We start from the raw sequence: 18284 nt of genomic DNA, 5'->3' as shown, positions 1-18284 counted from the left end.
TGTACTGTGATTTACCTTTTTTTTCTTTCAAGGTCTATAATATCCTATCCCTTTATTTCTAATTCAGTTACCTCTTACACCAACATCATATGAACTATTGGAGTTAATTTTGCTATTTCCCATATTACTTTACATTTGGTATGCATTGCTTTTGGTGTATCGCACCTTGCTAAAAATAAGAACTGTTTGATAAAAAAGCAAATTCCTCCCAAAATTTGGTTCTGTTGCTCTAAACATGTTTCAAATATTGAAAAAAATAGGAAGGCTTTATAGTTTGAATTCAGATAGATTGGCTCATCCTAGTTTGAATAACGTAGATGAAGAAATAAGCCATCACATTCCTCGTTTGGTTGCCTATATGTGAAATGTTGTAGGTATGCTTCTCAGACATGTCTTTTTCTTTTAATCCGATATGTATAAATACAAAAGGTCTAGTGAGGAAGATTTATACCTACGCATTTAAATCAGCTTAACCACTCTTGTCATTGCTTTCTCTAGGTCGGATCCGTACAAGAAGGCAAAGCTCTGGAAGTGCCACAAGCATTACCTCAACACCTGCTGACAGTCGAGGCCGCAGCCGGGCTAAAGTAGTTTCACAATCCCAGCGTAAGAAGCTATATAGTCTGGTTTTGTGCAGAAGGAAGCATTGTTTTCCCAATTGTTTTCAGTGCTTACCGTCATGAAACTGAATTTTCCATTTGGCCAGTTTCCTCCATTATTATTTATTTGGGTCAACCACCTTCTCTAAAGGCCTAACCTGAAGCCTTGAAATATTAGGCCTATCTTTAGGGTATTGGTTGACTTTAGGAAACATCTCTTGAATACTAACCATCTTTGCCACCATCTCTGTACACTCTTTATTTTACTTGGATTAACCTACTTAGTCTTGTAATGCCCAGATATAAGGGCTGGTATAGAACACTATGTATTCATACGCACACACATGGAAGCTTTGGGAATGTTGGCATCCACAACCATAAGAGGCCAACAGGTTACATTGCTTGCCTGGTACGGCCTTTCACCAGTAGAGAAAACAGTGTCGTTGAATTACGTTCATCCTTAGGAATGTGGTTTCTGGTTACTAAGATCACAAGACATAGCACTTGCTTAGAGACGCCTTCGGGCAGTATCTATAAGCTATGCTGATTAAGATTGTGGAGTAGACACCTAATGTGTATTGGTGCTCTTGTGTATCAATCTGCTTGTCAGCAGATTGGGCCTGCCCCATCCGAATGCATAAATGATACTGAGCTTCCTTTGTTCTCAGGTGAATAACCCTGCATCTTATCTGTGGGTTATTTCACCCCAGGTCTGTGTTTAGCTAAGTAAAGAACTGTTGCTTTTAACCTCCTCCTTGTTGTCTATCATTGGACTATATAAGACAACCAGGCACTTCAGTCTTAGTGAATGAACAATGAACACATTGTTTGAACTTATTTGCATTGTAAATATGCATGAATTCCAGTGTGCACATAATCTCAAGGCCAGTCTCTGAAGAATCATTCCCCTGTTAGATTCATTTTTCCTCTGATATCTGCCTAATACTTATGCCAGAACCTGCTGGTAAAGGCTTGCCTGCTACTGAGAGATCAGGTCCACAGAATCTGTGCATTCCCAAGTGATATCCAGCTCCATAGGAATAGGAACACACTTTCCTTGGAATGGGAAGAATATGACTCTTCCTGTTGTTGGGACTTAGTTTTGATTGCTTGAGTTTTGACATTGATGGTAGCAAAGGTTCATTGGTCTAAAACGATTAGACTCATTGACAAATAATAAAGGTAAAGGTCCTCTGTGCGAACACCGGGTCATTCCTGACCCATGGGGTGACATCACATCCCGACGTTTTCTAGGCAGACTTTGGTTACGGGGTGGTTTGCCAGTGCCTTCCCCAGTCATCTTCCCTTTACCCCCAGCAAGCTGGGTCCTCATTTTACCGGCCTCGGAAGGATGGAAGGCTGAGTCAACCTTGATCCGGCTACCTGAAACCAACTTCCGTTGGGATCGAACTAAGGTCGTGAGCAGAGCTTGGACTGCAGTACTGCAGCTTACCACTCTGTGCCACGGGGCTCTTTGACTAATAATACTTGATAATAACATTAATATGATGGGAGCCGCTCTGAGTCTAACCGTTAAGTCGGCAAAGGGCAGCATACAAGTCTGATAGATAAGACAGACGGACAGACAGACGGTCTGCTCCTGAGTCCCTGTACTATGAGCCTGATGAGTTAGAAATGTCATCTTATAGTCTGTGAGGCAGACGTGTTATTTACAGCTTGCTATTCATTCTGTTTTCTGCACACCTGAATTTTCCTCACAGGTTATAATATCTGGACATGTGGGTATAATTCTAGCTCGGGGCAGTGTAAAATTGTGCTTTTTTAAGATTAGTGGTTGACTGTAAATGTACAGAGAAAGAATAATTGCTTCCACATGGAATGTCAAAAGTCTCTTGAGTCCCCACTAACTCTGTCAGGCCTTCAGCTCTCCTGGTGATTTTGCTTTGCAATTTTAGTTACATTGCTATATCCCCAATGTCTAAATCTGGTAGTTCTTGCGTTTCGTTTATGAATGAATTAAATCTTTGTGACTGAAGAAAAAGTTGTCGAAATATGTTTGAGTCTAATAGACTTTAGAAAGACAAAAAATATAATAAAAATGGGAAAATCTGAAGGTCTACTATGAAATTAATCCTGTCTTGTAAATCCAGTAAGTAGCATTTTTAAATAATTTGTGACGTCTAGTGCTGGCAGCCATATGATGTGTAGGGAAGAACAGAATATCCAACATATGGATCTCAATTTACCCCAGTTCTCCACGGGTACTGAGAATGTTAAAGAAGAAAGGGCAAGTGCAAGGCAGAATATTCTTAATGTAATAAGAAAAGTGTTTCTTGGTTTCTAAACTAGTCTTAATATATTTAATATTTCCATTGTTCCCTGTTGACAGATTTCAGCTATTTTTGTGTCATTCTTCAGGGAAAGGTTAGGGGACATAAGAGAAATATCCAGATTATGAATACATACTGGAAAAGAAAGATGGACTAGACTAGCTGTATATTAGTCCTTCACATAGGTCTCAGTTGTAAAGACCACTGCACTTTAAGTAGCCCTTTGATCTTTACATGTTCCACATTGACTCCAAACATAGATGTCAATGTATGGCTGTGAGAGAGGCTCAGTCTTCCTCAGGTTACATGCAGGAGAAACTGTATATTCATAAAGGGATTTGAGATCATGCTAGCTGACATCTCCGAGGAATTGGCTAATCTATCAGTCACATTTTGGTCTGCAACTCCTGATTTAAACTCAAACTCAATATTCAGACACATTCCAATAATAATAGTCCCAGCAAATCCATTCTCCTTACTACAATAACTACTAAAAGCAGTTACAGCATCCAGTTCCCTCTTCTTGCCAATACCATAGTTCTGCTTACTTTTGCAGTGCCGCAGGCAGTCTTAAGTAGGACTGGTCTCCTAGTTGGATACATCATCATACAGTGAAAGTTAGCTTGAAGAACCCAGCCTCCTGGTCGTACATATGTGTGGGGTGCCCTGGCACATCGCAAAATAATAAGCTCTCAAGGGTAGTTTTATCCATTGCCTGGCAGGTGTGTCCACCTTCCCTGCCTGTTCCTGTTGCCATCTCATTTTAAAAGATTGTTGGTGAGCAATATTGCTGTAAAACAAAGATTGTGCTTGGCTTCCTCCACTCTGTTTTGTCTGTGTTCTGCATTAAAAATCAGGAAAAAAATTAGTTCACTAACAAATATTAGACAAATAGGGGTTGTGGCAAAGAAACTAACTTTGAGGTGGTTGACATTTCTGGTTTTGTGTTGATTTATGGGCCCAGCAATCCAACCCCAATCCCAGCACCACCAGTCTCTGTCACTTTTCGGTGATTGGTAACAGTTTTGCATGATCCTGTTACATTGTACGTGGTGGTAATTGCTGTTCTTATGATAGTAGTGCCAACCTACCCTGCTGTGTAAGCACAGTGTTCTGGGGGAGCACATGATACCAGAGATCACAGCATTATGCTTGCTCTGCAGTTGTTTTGCAAGCAGTTATTTGTCAGCTGGTGAAATGAGGTCATGGAAGTGTGTGTGTGTGTGTGTGTAAATGCTTACAAGAAAGGCCTTGCTGTGTAGGTTTAATCCATAACATTCTGCACGATGTCAGCAGTGATGTGTTTTGTCAAAAAAAGTTCACAGTTTGTGCAACTAGCAGTGCTTATTGAATTTTGTATTGTCTCACTGTCCTTAATTCACTTTCTGCCTGTCCTTTGGTCTGCTCTCATAATCCAGGATCCAGATCAGCTAACCCTGCTGGTGGTAAGAAACACCTTGTTTTTTCAGTCTGGTTCCATGTCTGTGCTGTCTTGCACCCTGTTTTTATCTACTTCAGTTTTCACACACTTTGTCCTCTTTATTTCCTCCAGAGGTTTACCAACATTAAAATGAAAATTCAGTCTTGATGGTATACTTATAAATAGATCATACTGTCTAACTTGCTGAGTTGCTGCTTCTTATTCTTATTATTTTGCCCAATACCCTGAATAATTCTACTTATTTGTGTGAGATATGGTGCCATAGGTTCAAAGGAAGGTTTGACTTTTATGGAATACAAGCTATGACAAGGTTGTTCTAAGATGCTAAAGCATGGGGTTGAGAGTGTGGTACAGAAACCAGTGTATGTTGTTATATACACAACAGGGAAGTGGTTCTATATTTAGTTGTCAAGTATGCTGAAGCGTGATTTAGAAAGACCAAAAAGGATGCAATAAAATCTTCAGATGTTTATAGTGGTGGAAAAAGCATAGGTTGAACAATGCATGGGATGAGTTCAGTGAAATGAGTACATCCCACTTCTCTTTTCCCCCTATTCTCTCTTTTGGGGCCCCAAAGTTTCTCCTGAAGGTTGAGGGGTTACTTAGGAATTGAGTGGGATGCAGTACTGGAAGCTACACCTTGAGTGGCAATTGACAGACACCACTCACCCGCTGCTTCTCATTCGTTTCTGCTCATTTACAAAAGGCCAGGGGCCTTTCTCAAGTGCCTATGCATGAGTGGATTTTTGCTGATTGTCTGTCTTGATGCAACTCCACACCATGCTGCATCACACTCTGTACTTGTGTCCCAGTTGCAGTTCCCCTTTGATGTTTGTGAAAGCCTTATTAATTGTGAGTTGAATTAAACAAAATGCCCAAAGAAACAGTGGGATGCACTTCATTGCTGGTCTTTCTGAATTAAAGACCAAGGTCCAAATGATCACATAAGTAGTTCAAGGAAGAAAATTCTTAGGCTGAAACCGTCTTTTTCTTAAACAGTAATTACCGTGCGCCCCACACACACATGCAAACTCCTTGTTACTTTCACGTCTTGTCATAATGTCATGTAATATGCTGAAAGGGGGGGGGAGCCAAAAAGTGCACTGGGTTAGCCCAAGCTACTTATATGAACCTAAGCAAAGACTGGAGATGCATCTGCCAATATTAGAATAGTGACTCTTCAGAACAGAGGACTGGACTGAAAATAAAGTAATCTACCCTTCCTGCAGTGTATACTGTTGCACTGATAGCCCCTTAATGTCCCTTCCACTTATGGTTTTGTAGGGCAAGCTGAGAGTTGTTTCATTGACATAACATCTTACTTCCCTAAGGAAGGGCATTGCTTACTCTAGTGTTACCTTTAAAACGCAGTTTCTTAATCTGTAATGACCAAACATCCTTCTCATCATATGATCAGTTTCTGCAATCTCCAGGCCTAAGCTTACTCAACTTTAGTAAAGATTTTTGATATGTAGTACATTGTGTTCAGCATGGTTTTGAGTAACTATGAAGAATGTGTTTGTCTGTGGCTTCTTTCTAGCTGGCAGTAGATCCAGTTCCCCTGGCAAACTCTTGGGAAGTGCATACGGTGGATTGAACAGCGGAACGGCCAGGGGACCCGCATTGCCATCACCTGCTGACAAACGCAGCAAGGTCCCAAGAAGTCAGGGCTGCAGCCGAGAGACGAGCCCAAACAGGATAGGTCTAGGTAAGAGCTCTTTGACTTCAGCAGCCAGGGATTATATTTTTATGATGCTTATTGGCAAAGGAAGAACATAGCATGACACTCTGGTGTGCCAACAAAACTTGCCATCCATGGTTTGCCAGGGCGTGCTCTAATATGGTTAGCGATTTCTGTTCTTAAAAAGTCACATTAACTCCTCTGTGAAGGTCTGTGGTTCTGATGTATGAAAAGAGGACTATTTGTTGCAATGTATTTGAAAATACCTCACACTGATTCTTTTCACAAAATTCCCGTGCTGTTCCACGCTAAGAACACTGGAGGGTTTAGATGGAACTGTCAGGCCTATTGCCTATTTTTTAAAATCATGATTTGAATTGGGTGTAAATCCTTGTCTAGAGAGATTAGTCTAAATTCTGTTTCCAGTTGCATTATTCAACACTGTCGTAAGGCTCAGCTTTTGAATATATTTACATGAATATAGGATGGAGTTGCTAGCTATTAAATATTGCATGATGTTTTTGGTGAGTGTTTTCCAAAAACATTATGTTCCTACTTCTCCCCATCCTTAAAAACAACTTTGTATAAATATATAGTACTCTATTGTTGCCTCTAATCATAAATTGCTCCTACTGTTGTAAAGTTAATTATTCAACTTCTTTAGTAGATTTTTGTTTCTAATCATGTGCCATGGGGACTATCCAAGGGAACATCTTGGATAGCTATCCTGTCATTGTAGATCTGTCTAACGAGATGAGGTTGGATATAAATATTTTAAATAAATAAATTGTGCATGGATGTTCATTCCTGGGTTGCCTACTTCCATGTAAAACATGTATTGACCCGACAACCCTTACTTTAAATTAGAAATTATAGTGTACAAGTTATCAGTGTAGAACTGGAGCATGCCGGGCAGTATTAGGGGAAGAATTGGGACTGGGAACAAACAATTCTAATGTCATCAGAATTTTAGAAGCCAGCAGACAAAAGTAGAATTGGGAAAGCAGGCAGGGTTGAAGAGGGAAAACAAATAATCAGTCAGAATTTTAGCTACTGGATAGGGTCTGAGCAGAGGGTTCAAACAAAACCTAATGGGAACCTTATATGGAATGGGAGGAGGGATGGGGTCCTAAGCAAAGCACTATTGAGGGAGGTGAGCTAAGAGCTCTGAGGTTATAAGTACATGGAGACATGGCAGAATACAAATTGAGACAGACAAGACATAGTTGGAAAGACTTAAGAGAAAGATCAAGGGACCAGCAGCAAGCCACATCCAGTAATTGTGATGAAAATTTTACCTTCAATTTTTTGTTTACTAGCCAACCCGGCACACACTTATAAAGTCAAGCTAGATCTGGAAAATTTAAGACAGCTATCCAGAACATAGTGAGCTTAGACCAAAGCCTGGATCTTTGTTTGTAGTATTGGTTTTCTCTGCTGCTAGTACTTGACACTGATGTTCACGGGCTGTCACTTTTGACACAATAGGAATACTTGTAGCTACTTTGTCCTATATGTTAAGTGGAATTTATAATGTCTCCTCTGTTTGCAACAGTCATTTCTCCTTTCTTCCAACATTAGGACAGCTGCATATGGCAAATAAAACCTTGTCCGGTTACATTCTGAACATCCTCATGCTCAATCAAGCTGAGCTTTATTTTGTTGTTTTTCATTCAGCCTCACTATTCAGATTATTGAATGATTCATTTAATCAAAGTTTGCAAGAATAGGAAGGGGGCCTGCAAGCAAATGATGTGTCAGCAGCCACTCTAGTCTTCCTTTTTACTTCATATTTTGGACTAACTAAATATATTAAAGAACTGTATACTACATGTCCCCCAGCTATATGAATAGACGGACTACTTAGCTAAACAGATACCATTTTCTTGGTTCCTACGAAATGGTTCCCTTTGCCCTTCTTTCTGGTTTCTGTGGAGGCTGCCCTTGTGAACCTTGCTGCCTTTGCCACAAGCACTTCTGGTACAAGAGTTCCTTGAAAAACGTTGGTCTTGTGCCAACAGAAGTGCTGGTGGCAGAGCCAGTGAGCCCTGGAGCAGTGGGCAGCCTCCACAGCACCCAGAAGGACATTCAGTGGTGGCATAGAGTCTAAGTCATTGGTCCTGTTCCACAGAAATGAGTTCTTCAGCGATTCAAACTTTAAATTTGTTTCATTTATTGTTTAATTTATTTCTGCTCTTTATACACACAGCATCTTTATACCATATCACTTCCCCCTTCCTAAGTTGTTTATAATCTCAAATTTGAAGGTGGGGACAGACAGATGAGGGCAATAAAGGACGATTGAAAGCAAATGAAGTTATACATAGAGGTTGTATTAATTAGGCAGGAAGATGTTGGTTAAGCAAAGATTGAAAGGGTGTTTGAAAGAAGTAACCTTAATGATTCCAGGGTACCATTTCTTTTCTACTTTTACTTGCACCACTCAGTGGAAGTACTTCCTAGGAGACCCAGTTGTGGTTGTAGTTAGAGATTTCAGTAGATTTCTTGGAGCTTGAGCAAGCCAATATAATGTTGGGAAAAAACACAGAAGGGAGGAGGGAGAACTTAAAGTAGCCACCTATAACCATCCTGACCAAACAGGCACATAAGCTAATATTAATTGTATTTATCTGATGGTTTATGGGTTGCCAGACTTCAGATTTTTCCCTTTTGGCATGTTATTATTGTGACAACTCTGTGTCCATATAAAACTGAAGTCTTACACAAAAGTGAGGTCTTTTTAGTGTCTTCCTAAACCCTTGTCACAAATATTTTATTTATTCCTCTGAAGACAAAGTTATTCCACAGTGGTTGCTTTAGCCACAGCTGTTTGACATGCTTTTTGTATGTATAACTAATCCTCTCTTTCCAATGAAGACCCTTTACCAGGATGCCAGCTGGGATTGCCTGCCAGGCAGGTGTCTCAGGTGTGCTAATTTGTAACACAAAAACGAGACATGCAGGGCAATTGGTTTGTAACATGCCAGACCTGGCTGCTGCCAGTGAAATTTTCTAATGTCCGTTATGACCATGAATGTGACTTTCCTGTCTAAGCTTTGTGTCTTCATTAAACTTGTGTTCACCTTCTCTGAAACTCTCCATGCTGCATGCTAGCACGGAGCAGCCGTATCCCCCGACCCAGCGTGAGTCAGGGGTGCAGCCGCGATACCAGCCGTGAGAGCAGCCGAGATACAAGCCCTGCTCGGGGCTTCCCTCCACTTGGTGAGTACCTGCAGGCGCTGGAGCTTCTAAGGGCCCTTCCCTCTCCCCTTTTCTTGTTACCCACTTGAGACATTGCTAGGTGGAATGAGCTTGTTTTCCTCTTTTCACTCCCCCCACTTCCTCCTTTCTAATCCTCACATCTATTCCCTTCTGCATGCTGAAATACTGCTTTCCTTTAGTAGAAAAGGGCAGTTCATCAAAAAAGATGTTTGTGATGATTTCTAGATTCCTTTAGTGCTTTTGAGCAGCATTGGCTTTGAAAGATATAGAAACTCTGAAATCAAGTAGCCTGTATCATTTCAGTGAAGGGTTGAAAAAACATAATCTATGGTCCTCTTAGATCTGATGCACTAAGGACTTATCCCGGAGTGGAATTTAGGAAGTGCTTACAACTTCTTGCCTAATCTGCATTGTATCCTTGAATCATTGTGCACAGTCATAATCATGGTAATTATTCCAGGATAACTCCTTTACAGGCTCTTATTAGGGGTGCTTTATCCCCTCTTTTAAAGGGTGATTTGTTAATTTGTAGATCACAATGGCTTTCTTTTAACTCTACAGGAAAGCATCATCATGCTGTCTCTTAGTTTAAATTTGGCAACCATAGTCTGGAGAGCCAATATTTTAATTTTGTAATGCAGAATCTTGGCTCTTTGTAGTAATGTTTTTATGTATTATTGGTCATTTGGTTGCATGAAAGATTCTAAAGGAAATTTTCCTCCAATTTGAGCACCCTGTAGCTTTCAAAGGCTGTCTTCAAAGGTTTAATGTAAACATCCAGTCTGGATATGAAATATTGTGCCAGTTTATTGTACAATGAATGACATTCATTATTAAACTGAAGCAGCAGGATTGTGCCAGTTTATTGTACAATGAATGATATTCATTATTAAACTGAAGCAGCAGGTTCATACAGCAGAATCAGTTATAATTGTAATAGAGGCTTTATTTAAAACATATCTCAAAGATATGTAAAAATTAGCTGTTTAGTATGTTCCCAGTAGTCCTTGGGATTTCAGAGTGGAGGAAGTGAACTGTTATGATGTGTATGAAGTCTACAGGGACTAACATTTCACATTGGATAAAAAATGTTTTGTGAAAAATATGGTACATTCTAAAGATGTATGACCATTAGTTTTGCAAAATAGGAATTGGGAATAAATGTTTACATCAAAGATGCTGAGAAGCATGTGAGTTATTATTTTATTTAATTAGTTTGCTTATTCTCTAAACTTCTGTTAGAAAACTTAAATGGGGGTTTCAGTTACTCTTTCATCCAGGCACTGATAGGATCTTTATCTACTTAGCTGTGTTTTAGTCTTTCTCTAACAAGAACAGAAAGAAAATGGGCACAGTATTACTCTAATTATGCTCTACATGCTCATGATGATTAAAGATGTTTAAAAAAAGGTAAAGGTCCCCTGTGCAAGCACCAGGTCATTCCTGACCCATGGGGTGTCGTCACATCCCGACATTTTCTAGGTAGACTTTGTTTACGGGGTGGTTTGCCAGTGCCTTCCCCAGTCATCTTCCCTTTACCCCCAGCAAGCTGGGTACTCATTTTACCGACCTCAGAAGGATGGAAGGCTGAGTCAACCTTGAGCCAGCTACCTGAAACTGACTTCCGTCGGGATCGAACTCAGGTCATGAGCAGAGCTGTGGACTGCAATACTGCAGCTTACCACTCTGTGCCACGGGGCTCCTAAAAAGATGTTTAATACCAAACAATAAATGAAGTATGTGTGGCATAAGTCTGGGGCCTTTGATCCTATATTTCTACTTTTTTTTTACTAGAGTCCCTGAGGTCCACCACTATATTTATTTATAAATCAAGAATACATCTGCGTTAAGTGATTCCTGGTATGCTGTCTTACTTAAGTATATAAGTATATTCTGAATCAGGTCAAGGTTTTCCTAGTCTTTGCAAAGTGAGAGCATAAAGTAGACCAGTGGGTCAGTGGTCAGTCTCTGGTGGCTCATCTAATGGCTGTGAAGACTCTTGCAAGGAATTCTGTACTTTGTTAATTTGGTCCCCCTTAGTAGGAGGCCTCTATTCCCACAAGTTCCTGTCACCCTGGTGGATACGCAGTATGAAGTCACAGGCTCCAATATGTTACTGATACAAATTAAGTGGTTTGTCGGAACGTACTATTTCACAATACACTACAAAAGCAAATTGTAAACTACAAGCTGAATCAGATGAAAAGGCATAGATACAAAACCATCAGAAAGATATATATGGCTACAGCAAATAATATGGGATACATGAGCAGGCAGTGCGTAAGCATAAACAAATAAGTCATGAGTCTACAATACAGTTCCAAACCAGTCTCTAGTAGAGAATGCACTAGGTAGTGCAAAGTTGAACTGTAAATCACCAGGCATTGTAAATACTCTTGAAACTGAAGGTTGCAAACGTGAGAGCAGGCCTAATGCATGTTAACCAAGTTAAATGCCAAACCATTTATTGCCACACTACCACTCTCCTACCCTTCTAGTTATAGCTTAGTTCCCTAGCAAGCAAGCTGATACAGTTTCATATTTACCTATCCAAGGATCAAGGAAGGTTGAAGAGGCAGGACCCTTACAGGCTTGTCGGCCTCAGACCCCTGAGAAATAGGAAGAGAGAAGGGTCAGGTGAAGATAGGCCTTTGGAGGTCTTAAGACACTGCATCCTCAAAGCAGGTGGACCCAAAACAGAAAAGGCTACTACTGCCCAAAATGAAAGGCTGCTATGAAGCCTGCCATTTTCCTGGGCTTCTCTGCGTTTCCGTTGGGCAGGAGTCCAACGGATTTTATGGATTGAGAGCTGGCTGAAAAATAGGAAGCAGAGAGTAGGAATCAATGGTCAGTTCTCACAATGGCGGGATGTGAGCAGTGGGGTGCCTCAGGGATCTGTGTTGGGACCGGAGCTTTTCAACCTGTTCATCAATGCCCTTGAGTTGGGGTTAAACAGTGAAGTAGCCAAGTTTGCAGATGACACCAAATTATTTAGGATGGTTAAAACAAAATTGGACTGTGAAGAGCTCCAGAAGGATCTCTGCATACTGGAAGAATGGGCATTAAAATGGCAAATGAGATTCAATGTGAGCAAGTGTAACGTGATGCATATTGGGACAAAAAATCCCAACTTCACATATACACTGATGGGATCTGGGCTGGCAGCGACAGACCAAGAAAGGGATCTTGGGGTGGTAGTGGATAGCTCAATGAAGATGTCAACCCAGTGTGCGGCTGCTGTAAAAAAGGCAAATTCCATGCTGGCCATAATTAGACGAGGACTAGAGAATAAAACTGCTGATATTATACTTCCCTTGTACAAATCTATGGTGAGACCACACTTGGAATACTGATCACCACACCTAAAAAAGGCTATTACAGAGCTTGAGAAGGTGCAGAAAAGAGCAACCAAAATGATTAGGGGACTAGAGCAACTGTCCTATGGGGAGATGTTAAGACGCTTAGGGCTGTTTAGCTTGGAAAGAAGGCGGCTGAGGGGAGACCTGCCTACAGGAAGCTAATAAGGGTGCTTCCTTGATTGTAATTAAAGGGCAGGGCCATTCCAGGACGTGCAGCCCACCCCTGTCCTATCCTCGCCTGACCAGGCCGTTGAAGTCTAGAGGGCAGCATATAAAAGGCAGGGCCCTCAGTTGCCTCCCCCTCTGTCGAGGCCTGGGGCTGCTCGGAGGCTCGCGCCACCATGGTGGGTGGCCTCCTGACTTTTGTCAGCCTGCCTGGCGCCCTATTGGCTCCCAGGCTCTTCTGGTCACCCAGTGCCCTTTTGGTCAATGTGGCAGCTGCCTGCCCCTTCTGGCCACTCTGGGGCCTGTCAGGCAATGCGGTGGCAGCCCATCTCCCCCAACCACTCTGGGGCTCGCCAGGTGACACGGTAGCCCGGATCAACTGCTCATCTGGTGGCTTGCTGAATGATGTGGTGGATGGCCCAGTAAGTCGTGGCCTGGCTGCGGCCTGGGGAAAACCCAAGCCGCCCAGAGGGGAGGGAGATGAAATACTGAAGTCAGCTCACCCCTGTCATAAATGACAAAGTACTGCTTATATGAGTACACTGTGGTACTGGGCAAATTGAGTTTTCATTTGTACATTTGGCACAGTACATCAAGATATAGATTAGAGGACTTAATGTATCTTTCATAGAATCAAAGTATGCTGATTTAAGGCATAAGTTTCATAAATTTCTTTTAAAAATACTTTTTGTGTAGAACATTTGTTGTGGTGAAGAGATGGTACTATAAGAGGGAGGGCCCATGAGGAGTTGTAGGGGAAGGGGGAAATCCATTCCCATGCTGGCCCATGCTCTACTTACCCCTCTGATTCTTCTTTCCTTTATCTCCTCTTTCTCTTCATGGTGATAGTGCGACACCATTTAGTTCATCTACGTGGCCTCTGTGCAGTCCCACATGGGAACTGCACATGCGCAAGCCAGCCACGGATACTTTCAAGGTAGAAAGTTTCCAGAAGAGACACTTCCCTTTCCCCTATCAGCGGCTCTTCCTGCCTAAAGGGTCACATGACGTGGGGTGGGGAAGTGTCCAACCCTCAGTTCTCTCTTCGCCACCGTGGGGAGAGAACATGTATGGAGAGATTCTTCTTCTTTGCGAGTATTTCAAACAAGATAAGTGATTTAAGAATTATGGTGTTATTTAAAAATTGCTTGACCTGCAGGTCAAGCAATTTTTAAATAACACCATAATTCTTAAATCACTTATCTTGTTTGAAATACTCGCAAAGAAGAAGAATCTCTCCATACATGTTCTCTCCCCACGGTGGCGAAGAGAGAACTGATGAACATTCTGAATGCCTGTACTGTTTGTGGGAAGGACGTGTTCTGTCTGTGTGTAGAGCTTGTGGGCTCTTTACCCCCAGGGCCCATTAGGAGAGGACCTGACTGCTCAAGGCCATACTCTACGAAAAATCCCTGGACCCATCTAACCAGGGTAATCATAAAAAATAAGACAGTTCACCAGCTTCAGCCAAGGCAACCATGGCTCCTTCTTCAAAATCGGAAAAGGGTCCTCACTCCTGCAAAAAGGGCAGCAATGGTGCCTCTTGGTAAAAAGGCTAAGAGAAAACGGAAAAGCCTTGATAAGGGTCCCAAATGAGTGAAAAGAACCAGCCCTGAGCCCTCATATTCAAAGAGGAAGGCTCTTACAAAAAACCCTGATCCGGTACCAGAGAATGATTAGATACGTCGATGTCAAAGGCCACCAGTTCTGAGCATCGAAGCAGGACCCCTCGGTGCCAATTGTTTCCATCGACGCCAAGCAAGACGGAAAGATCTTGGACATCATGACAAAGATTGTGGTCACCAGCAAAGTTGTCTAAGTCAACAAAATCAACAAAAGAGACAACAATTGACCTGACAAAGGCTACCGGTCACAACTCCCAACTCACCGCAAGGCTCCGGGATGTTGCACTGACACCATGCCCCTTCAAGGAGCCCTACTTCTCCTCGGCACTGGAGATCCCCATCATCTTGGTGACGAGAGAGTTGTCATACCCCATCTCCAGTGCCTGAGATGTACTTTTCCTCTTCGGAAGGTGAACTAGTGCAGCTACCAGATTTGCACTTTAATGCCTGTTCCTACAACTCTGACTACGGCCGACGGAACCAAAGAGGGAGATCTAGGCACCGTTATAGCCCTCGCAGGCTGTGCTTTTGTTGCTGATCCCCTCCACCATTCCAGCATGACAGGCATCACTCTGAGAGATCATTGGAACTGAGGGAACGATCAGTACTGAGGCAACAAGAACCTTCCAGGGAGGTTCTGAGGCTCAAACCTGAGTCTGGTTTCAAGGACCAAGCTAGGGACTCAGACAAAGACTCAGAGGCTACGTCATTGCCATCCCGACTACCCAACTCCGGTGGTGGGGGACCCGACTCCAGTTTCCCCCACAGAGGATGTCAAATCTTACAATGAACAATTGTTGAGAATGGCAACAGCCCTAGGGGTAGTAGTTTCACGATCAGAAGCTGAGGAGATTGACCCCATCATGGATGTCCTTTATGTGGCCCAGACTGCACCTATCCAGATCCCTATAGTCAAGGGCATTAAGATCATTGCAACAAAAAATTGGGCTAAACCAGCATCCTATCCACTGGTGCCCCGCAAGTTGAAGAACCTGTACAAAGTCTCTGACCAAGATTCAGCCTTCCTGTATCAGCACCCTCAAAATAATTCATTGGTAGCTGAAACCCTACCGACTAAGGGTAAACCAAGCCCTCATTCCACCCCCTTGACGAGGGCAGAAAACCTGACTTACTTGGAAGAAGATTCTATTCTCCAGGGCCCCTAGGGCTGCGAGTGGCCAGCCACTCCACCCTAATGTCCAGGTACCAAATGCTTTATGGGATAAGTTCTCCCAGTTAATTGATCCTCTTCTAGAGAATAAGAAACTTGTAGGAAGAGCAATGCAATCTGAAGGATATAGGCTTGGCTGCCATCAGCTGTATGTGGCAGATGCAGCTAGTAAAACAATGTCATCCAGTATATTCTTGAGACAACATTCCTGGTTAAGGGCATCTAATCTACCCCTTGAGGCTAAGGCCCGATTGGAAGACATTCCCTTTGATGAAAAGGCCCTATTCCATGAAACAACTGATGAATACCTCCTTAAGTATAAAAAGGCTAGAATAATGGCCAAATCGTTAGGGATGACCCAGCAATACACACCAGCCCCTGCTAAGCCTAAGTATCAAACTAGGCCCTACTGTCAGAGAGATTACCGGTTTCAATATGGCCGATACCAATCAGGCCATATAAACCATATTATGCCCAGCAGGATCAGAAGAGATACCAAAATAAGGGCAAGGGAAAAAAAGTCAGACCGCCCCTCTCCCAACAGAGGGCAGTCAAAGAAACTGGTGGCATGACTACCAGTTGATGTAGGCCATGAGCCTAGCTACATGTTCCTTTATTGTTTAAGTTATTTTTGGTGCAGTGGGCTAAAGTTACAGTTCATCCTTGGATTTTGTCCATAATAAAGGATGGTTACTTCCTTGAATGGTGTTGTACTCCAGTTTGTGGCTCCCCTTTGTTCATGCCAACTCATGACCACCCACAGTTATTGCTGGAGGTCTCTGAGTTTATAGCCAAGGGGGTGATTTCACAGGTGTCTGCAGACCAGGTGGCAGATAAGTTCTACTCTAGCTACACTGTTTCCCCTTGGCTATAAACTCAGAGATCTGAGGGCCAGGAATTCAGCAAAATAGGAGGTGCTACAGGTATAAGTCTGTGGTTGACCAGAGAGTAGGAGAAAAGGCTCTTGAAGTAAGCTACCCAGGCAGATGACAGGATACATGCCCAGTCCGATGACAGGATACATGAGGGGACTCTGACATAGCCATTACCTAGAGAATTCATGGCCCACCAGAAGGTTGAATTATCATTGTTGTTTATAGCTGTAATCAAGCTCCTCCAATTTTTATATAAGGACTGAAGCTTTCAGTTGTTGGCTTGGAGGCCCAAAAAAGAGTTTTAATACTAAAAGTCTCTAGGCACAGCCTGGGGACATAGACAATCTGGTTGGGATTCCACTGGTAAACTGGGATTCTGGACTTCCACCCAAGATTTTGGAGGCTTTTTTGTTCAGACATGTTTACCCTGCCTTTCTTGCCATGAATTGCAACTTTCAGCTCTTGTTCACATACAAATAATCATACATGCCTCACTTTCCTTATATTTGTGTGCATGCACACATACTTTTTTCCGTGGTGTGCAGCAATACAAAATCTGAATGGTGTTTGCTATCTTTGTGAATGCTGTTAGCATCCCATGTCAAGTTAAAGGATTTAATCTGACTAATCTGCAGCTGTACTGGAGCCATGCAACATATGCAGCAGAATTTGTGAGATAAGTGTTCTAGTCTCACATTCTCCCTAATATGCTCATTATCTATCTAAATGAGATTTTCTTTTCATATAGGGTAGCATTCTAACATGCAATCTATCACCTGCATTGTTAAGCAACAGCTCAGCAAAAACTCTTCTCTTTTTTTTGCTGTCAAGTCGCAGCCAATTTATGTCAACCTAGTAGGGTTTTCTAGGCAAGAGATGGTCCGAGGTGGTTTGCCATTTCCTGCTCCTGCTTAGGGCCCCTGGTATTCCTTGGGGATCCCCCATCCAAATACCAACCAGAGCCAACCCTGCTTAGCTCCCAAGATCTGACAAGATCAGGCTAACCTAGGCTATCCAGGTCAGGGCTGAAAGAAACTCTACTTCATGTGATTTGCTGATCATACAGTTCTACTTTGAATTATATAATTATGGATTTGCAGTATTAAAAAGAGAATCCTGTCACATATTGTGTGATAATTGGATGATCTCTAAGTGTAAATTGCTCTGTTTATGATGTTCTTTCCAGTCATATAAACTAAAAGCCTGTAATGTTAGACAGTCTTGAAATTTTAATGTATGATTTATTTTATAAGGCATCTGTCAAAATATGCAATAAATATTAGAATTCTGTTGCTTTATTTTATAATTTAATTTGCAAAGTTATCTAGTACTGTTTGTTACAATCATTGGTTAGATAATTTGTACATGTTCTGCCAGCTATGTCTGATGTGTTCAGGTGTGGAAAATGTGAGTGAAAATATAAGCTTAATTGGAATTTCAGGGTGTTTATCTAAATTTTAAAAAGCATATAAACATAAGCTACTGACACTGAAATTGATAAATCACTGCTGCTGTAGCAATTTGTAGGAATCAATCTGGAGCAGTGTTTGACTTATTTTCTTTATGGGACAACAGGAGAATGTGTGGAAAATATGAAAAATGCAGGTGGATTTTGCTTCTGCTCATTTATACTAACACCTCTTTATCCTTTGGTGTTAGTAACATTCACTTATTACTCTCATTTTCAGATTGCTTTCAGATCACAAACTGAATGCAGCTGTTGTTTTGAAAGAATAAATAAGTGCTTTACTACAAATTTGATAAATGAACTGTTATTAGATAAATGATTTTGTATTAGGTAAACAATGTCTGTGGCTAGAAAAAATTAATGGAATCTTGTGCAGTCATGTTTGCT

General features: G+C 41.8%; 1 protein-coding gene across 8 annotated transcripts in view; it reads left to right on the top strand.

Annotated features, from left to right (window-relative positions):
* CLASP1 (cytoplasmic linker associated protein 1) overlaps positions 1 to 18284 on the top strand; it is a 266876-nt gene that overhangs the window by 158821 nt on the left and 89771 nt on the right. For 3 of the 8 annotated variants that reach the window (XM_056861267.1, XM_056861266.1, XM_056861265.1), the window contains 4 exons: positions 499 to 606; positions 4309 to 4335; positions 5872 to 6039; positions 9127 to 9234. In XM_056861267.1, coding sequence (XP_056717245.1) covers positions 499 to 606; positions 4309 to 4335; positions 5872 to 6039; positions 9127 to 9234 — 411 coding nt within the window. The remainder of the gene's footprint in view (positions 1 to 498; positions 607 to 4308; positions 4336 to 5871; positions 6040 to 9126; positions 9235 to 18284) is intronic. The other 5 variants (XM_056861270.1, XM_056861269.1, XM_056861271.1 and 2 more) reach the window with 3 other exon arrangements.

Source organism: Euleptes europaea, chromosome 15, assembly GCF_029931775.1.
Source record: "Euleptes europaea isolate rEulEur1 chromosome 15, rEulEur1.hap1, whole genome shotgun sequence".
NCBI classification, from domain to species: domain Eukaryota; kingdom Metazoa; phylum Chordata; class Lepidosauria; order Squamata; family Sphaerodactylidae; genus Euleptes; species Euleptes europaea.
The sequence above is the reverse complement of the archived record's forward strand: the minus strand, read 5'-3'. Positions and strand labels throughout refer to the sequence as shown.